The sequence below is a fragment of the Corticium candelabrum genome, chromosome 14 (assembly GCF_963422355.1).
Source record: "Corticium candelabrum chromosome 14, ooCorCand1.1, whole genome shotgun sequence".
Lineage (NCBI taxonomy): Eukaryota > Metazoa > Porifera > Homoscleromorpha > Homosclerophorida > Plakinidae > Corticium > Corticium candelabrum.
Genome location: NC_085098.1, coordinates 4,388,316 through 4,394,315, shown reverse-complemented (window position 1 = coordinate 4,394,315; position 6,000 = coordinate 4,388,316). Strand labels below are relative to the sequence as shown.

Sequence of the window (6,000 nt, the reverse complement as noted above, 5' to 3'; positions counted from 1 at the left end):
CTGCAAGTATATCACATTACTTTTAGAGAGAGAAAATACTAACAATAATAGAAGTACGTACAATAGTTGATGTGTTTATGTTGCAGGATGTCTTCAAATATACCACATAAATACTACTACTACTACTACTACTACTACTACTACTACTACTACTACTACTACTAATAATAATAATAATAATAATAATATACACTGCTGTGGCTTAGTGGTTAGCAACAATGGCTATCACTCCATGGTTTGGGGGTTCTAACCCCAGTGACGACAGTAAATCATGAAAGTTGTCTGTCTTTCTCTCTCATGTTTCTCTAGCTTTGTCCCTGAGACTATGACTCGTTTCAGTCATTGGGGAGTTTCTGTCGTCTGGCAAACGGTCCGTTGACGATGACGTTCAGCGCTTTCCTGGTGGTTATTGATATCCACTAGGCATGCTGTTTACGAGTTTGCAGTCACTGTAATGCCTGCAATCTATATCGAATTGGCTAGTCATTGATCGGACTACACAGAAACATGTACCCTGCTGGGCTCACCTGCCAGGTTGGTGGGCGCCCAGATGGGGGTAAAGACCCCACTTGCCCATCATGGAGGGGCATAGCGACACATACCATAGTTATAGTTATAATTCAGTAGCTCAAACTTCTTGCTATAATCTTGTGTGACTGTGCAGTTTTGGTGTGTAAATCTTGGCCTAAACTTTTCTTTTCTGAACAAACGCTTGCTGACAATTTGATTTATGAATATTACTGTAGCAATACTAGATACTGTCTGTGGTGTTTCTTAACAAAACGATGCAGAGTTTGAAGTCGTGGTGGAAGAAGACAGGCAGGACGATGCAAGGTCACAACAAATATCATTCTCTTTGTCTTTACTACACTCATTATCACATTCGATCATATAGTGTGATTGGATCTCGTGTAAACTCACCCACTCAGGTAGTAAAGCGACAAACAGCAGCAAGAGCAGGTGTGCCTTCAGACATGTTGGGTACGTATAAGTGTATTGATAATATTAGTTACAAAAATCGTGTGATTTATTTGATGCAAATGATTTGACAGAGAGTGATGAAGACGACGATCTTGCTGAAATATTGCAAGCTACGAGTAGCGAAGATGAGGGTGATGATGACTGAGGGTTCGTTCTACATTAGGGTGTTCCTACACGGGTCACTCAGAATTCTGGATTTTTATACTAGACAAACAAGGTTGTGTACTGTATGTGAATACCAAATAGGAAATTTATTATTTATTCGTATCTGATTATGTGGGTCGGGACACGTGTAGTGTTTAATATTGTAGTGATGCAGATGTAGTGTAATATAATGGTTGCAAGATAGGTTAGGCAAAATAGAGGTCTGTAGACAATGGAAAAGATGACGAAATGGGCTGGCTGGCTCTTTATGAGGACGTGTAGTCAGTTAATGGGTATTGAGACAGTGTTTGTGTTTGTGTGTGTGCATGCCTGCCTGCCTGTGTGTGTGTGTGTGTGTGTGTGTGTGTGTGTGTGTGTGTGTGTGTGCATGTGTGTGCATGTGTGTGCGTGCACGATTGTGTGTGTGTGTGCCTGTGTGTGTGTGTGTGTGCATGTGTGTGCGCGTGTGTGTGTGCCCGTGTGTGTGTGTGCCCGTGTGTGTGTGTGTGTGTGTGTGTGTGTGTGTGTGTGTGTGTGTGTGTGTGTGTGTGTGAGTGGTGTGTGTGTGTGTGTGTGTGTGTGTGTGTGTGGTGTGTGTGTGAGTGGTGTGTGTGTGTTGTTGTTGTGTGCATGCGTGCATGTGTGTGTGCATGCATGCTTGTGTGCGTGCATGTGTGCATGCGTGCGTGCGTGTGTGCGTGTTTCCTGTCCCAATGTGGTGCATTGTGGTCAGTTATCCTGGGTGTCTCTGGTCAAGCTTCAGAAGGACTGTCAGCACAGTCCATTGCTTAGTGCATGGAGGCCTCGTCCTTGAGCGCTGGCTATAATCAGTAGACGGGCTTTGACATTTTTTTGTCCATTGTGTGTGTGTGTGTGTGTGTGTTCGCGCGCGCGCACGTGCATACTTTATGCTTTTGTGTGGGTAGTCTACATACATCGATTGCTGATTATAGGCTCATATTATAGCCAGTCCACCATGAAAAGCATTTGTGTCTTGATGACATGGTTTGACTCTTTTTGCTCAAACTAATGCCTGTTAGTCCCCACTTTAATATTGTACAACTTTGGTTGGTATTCTAAACTATCACAGTCAAAACAGCTCGTTTTAAAACCACAGAACATTACCAGACACACAAAGGACACTTGGTAGCATACTCTACCTGACTTTACAAAACACAAGTTGCCATGATGTTTAGCTACGATCTGATGGACAGCAACTACAGTATCGTGATATTTTAAGTTGACAATTAGGTTCATTTTCTGTCCTAGCTAAGCAGAGCTACACCGACTCATCGATTTTTGAACTTCCTATGATAATTTCTGGATTCGTCACGTGTCCTTAATTAACCTTTTTCTTTGTGTGTACAAGTATTGCACTGTTTCTCATGCTTGTTAATTGATGATAAGTGGTAGACGTACAACGCCGCAGTAGAGAGCATCGTGCAGTGAGCTAAAGTTTGACACAGATACATTACTACAATAGGATATTCCAAGCTGTCTGATACTGTAAAACCAGAAATTTGTGCGACCCTCATATAATGCGAATTTGCCTCAAACGAACGCTTCAAAACCGGGTAACAGTGTTGTATTGACCAACCTTGATAACCACCATAGCAACAACTACAACAAGGAAGTCTTTATGCATAGACATTTGCTGTCTTTTTCAACTTCATGTACGTACACACACACACACACACACACACACACACACACACACACACACACACACACACACACACACACACACACACACACGTGGGAAGAAAAATGCCTTTATCTTTTGGTGTCGAGCGATTGATATAGTCTTGGGATCTCAAGTCTAGAGAAAACGGCAAGAGAAGGATGGAATGAATATACATCATGCAGGGGTGTCCCCAAGATTTTGGTAAGGCACGGTGGAAGTTGTTATAACCAAGTCCACCCTAAATTTTGGCCACCCCCATTCCAATTTTTATGCCGCGACCCCCACTAAAGCATTGATGCAGGTTTGCTTACACTGATATGCCACGAACTGTTGTCATGGAATGTTCAGGCACAAAGGAACAAAGTGGTTTATTTGTAAAGAAATTTCTCTCTGTCTTAGTTCACTGTGCGTTAAGCCTTATTGCCTATTGAAAATTTCCAGATTTCAAGAAGCTGAGTACCTAGTACATACTGTCATAGGGTAGGAAGGGCCAGATATCTACAGACCTCGTTTGTTACCATCAGATACATACTGACCTAATAGTGGGCGGTGCTGACAACCACTGTTGATCTTTGAGTACTTGTATTACAATTAAGTTATGTGCCATATGGCAGTCTAAGAATGTCCTAATTGGTCTTATCTTCAAACCAAACATCCCAGGAACTACTTGTTAGCCTCAGTACAGCTTACCACTTTTCAAAATACAAATACAAGTCTATTGTCTTCATAGCTAATCACTGCCTACTCATGCAGCAAAGCATGGCGGGCCTGTACCAAGTGGAAGCCAAGGCATGGCAGAGCGCTGTGCCGTTTGTATGCTGGGGACAACCCTGATCATGTGTATGTGACGTTGTCTATGCACAGTGCGAATTCAATTCGTGTGATGATATTTTGGTGACACGATTTGCATGATTTAGATCATTGCACAAATTTTTGGTTTTATGGTGTATGTGCCAGCAGATGTGGTAGAGGGTCTGAGTCTGGAGCTGATAACAGGCGTGTAGCGACTAAACAAAGTTTTTTCAGAGTATTGTGTGCGTGTACACTCTACCTGACACCAGGTCCACAATGTGTATTGATGATGACAAAATCTGTGACATTCAATTGCATTCAACAACACTAGCTATCATAAACAAGCTATAACAACATGAACTTGACTCTGGTTCATGGTTGAACCGTGAGTTCTCAACCCATCATGTCCATCATCCCATTCATCGGTTTCTGCGAGTCGACGGTGTCTTCTTGACAACTGCACTTCTTGTGCAGAATGACGGGCAATTTTTCTTTCTTACCTGTGCATGTGTTTCTGAAGTTGTAAAGCCTTTCTCGATGTGATTTAGGTTTGCACGAGTGTCCAGATCGACAAAGCCCACTGCATGTTTTGAGCTTTAGGGTTCGGGCTCTAGTGCAGTTGTTTGGTTGCTCAAGGCGTTGAATTTTGCTTACCTTACAACTCTCACCTAAGCACACCAACTTAAGTCATATTCTATAGCAATGAATTCAAGATTTTATTTTATTACCGAGACATTCTGCCAGAGGAGGACATGGTGCACGAACACATTGTACAGTCTTAAGCTGGCAGATCTGTTTTTGTTTACAAGGACCGTTGGCATTGCACGTATCAGCGCAGTACTTCTCTGACATGAATGTCTCACATGTCTGGTGTGGCAAGCATGTTTGACTGCCACATCTAGGTCGGGTTGGTGTCATTGTAATTGGTGGCATTGCTGTTGTCGGTGCCGCTTTGGTCGGCGCTTCTAACTGTGAACTTACCGTAAGGCTGTTGCACGTGTCATAATGATACAATTCGAAATTTTCTACAATCGTAGCACTAGAAGCAAGTAACAGATTGTTAGTCACGGTCTTGTTGTGATGCTCTACACTGTGCTTGCACATTTTCAGTTGATTAATTATTGTGTTCCTGTATCCACACTTTTAGCTTTACTGTGATAGAAGTGTGGTGCATACTGTATGAGCAACCTTGCAGGCATCCCAAGCCAGGCATTTCCCGGATATTGTAAGGGGGCCAAGGCTTTAGCCACCAGGGGTTGCACAAGCTATAGGGTTACCTAGAGTCGCGCCCTTTTACCGGCTTCTTAAAATCCGAGCCTTGCTTAGTCTACAAACTGCAAGTTCAACTGAACCTGCAATTATATATTAAAATTCTGTAGTTGAACAGACTATTACCTATCTGCCAGCTAGTCAAAAGATGAGCTAAAAATTTAATTAATCAAAGTTTAGTCAACTGGCAGCCTTCACTACTCACTGGAAAGCGCATGCCAGAACCGTATACGCATGCGTTGACGTCAGAATCGCCAGACAGACAGTCTAGACTAGAATCCTTTGGTACATACATGACCGATCACTCGTCAAGCCTCAACTAAGATTTTAGTAGCAATCACGTCCAACAGGTCAGGAGCAGAATTTCGCATTCCTCATTCTAGTATAGCTAGCAACTTTACTTCTATCTTAAGTGAGACAAATCCTTCGCACGTACGGGCCTAAATATCTTTTCAATTAATTAATTGATGTAAGTCATAGTCCAAAAAAGAACCGCATGTCCTGGTCTGTCACCTACTACAACCTTCGTGTGACTCTAGGTTATTACGTAAGGTAGGACAATGGCGTAGGAAGATGTTCACGAGCGGGGGTGGGATGTACCGTGGATATCGATGTCATCATGAGTAAGCAAAATCTACTTTGCCTAGCTAGCTAGCAGACCGTAAACAGATTTGCATGAGTCAATAGCACAGAAAATTTCAATTCCTACAGTGAGCGAGGGGGCTTCATCCCCCAGCTACTTCCCCCGGTTCCTACGCCGGCGTAGGACAGTATGCGGTTTGAATGCACAGCCGCTAGTCACGTGAGACCACGCCCCCGGTTCCTACGCCGGTGTAGGACAGTATGCGGTTTGAATCCACAGCCGCTAGTCACGTGAGATCACGACTTGCGAGTGCACGCGCGACTTGGTGCGGTACTAACCAGAAATCCACGCAACCCGAACAATTGCTGGTAGGTTGCCAAACCATTGACACTCCCCCGCTACTTGCACTGGATGTCTGAGTAACTCCGCTGTTACCGCAGATTATTTTCGTTCCCGACGAGCTGCTGCTGAACGAGCCGGTGTGATCCGCAAAATCTCTCGACCCGCAACGCAAGGCCTTTAAGAAAAATCCCTTGAAATTCTTCGA

At 43.5% G+C, this 6,000-nt stretch overlaps 2 protein-coding genes across 2 annotated transcripts in view; one reads left to right on the top strand and one right to left on the bottom strand.

Moving 5' to 3' along the window:
* LOC134189882 (transcription initiation factor TFIID subunit 7-like) overlaps window positions 1-1,253 on the top strand; it is a 3,644-nt gene extending 2,391 nt beyond the window's left edge. Inside the window, exons 8-10 of the mRNA XM_062658274.1 lie at window positions 792-834; window positions 896-981; window positions 1,053-1,253. Coding sequence (XP_062514258.1) covers window positions 792-834; window positions 896-981; window positions 1,053-1,126 — 203 coding nt within the window. The 3' untranslated portion in view covers window positions 1,127-1,253. The remainder of the gene's footprint in view (window positions 1-791; window positions 835-895; window positions 982-1,052) is intronic.
* A 2,614-nt stretch (window positions 1,254-3,867) lies between these two features.
* LOC134189613 (uncharacterized) lies at window positions 3,868-4,569 on the bottom strand. Its single transcript, XM_062657943.1, has 2 exons — window positions 4,330-4,569; window positions 3,868-4,269 (listed from the first exon to the last, which is right to left on the bottom strand). Exons 1-2 carry the CDS (start codon window positions 4,532-4,534, stop codon window positions 3,995-3,997), a joined length of 480 nt encoding a protein of 159 aa, XP_062513927.1. The 5' UTR covers window positions 4,535-4,569; the 3' UTR covers window positions 3,868-3,994.
* Window positions 4,570-6,000: the final 1,431 nt, after the last annotated feature.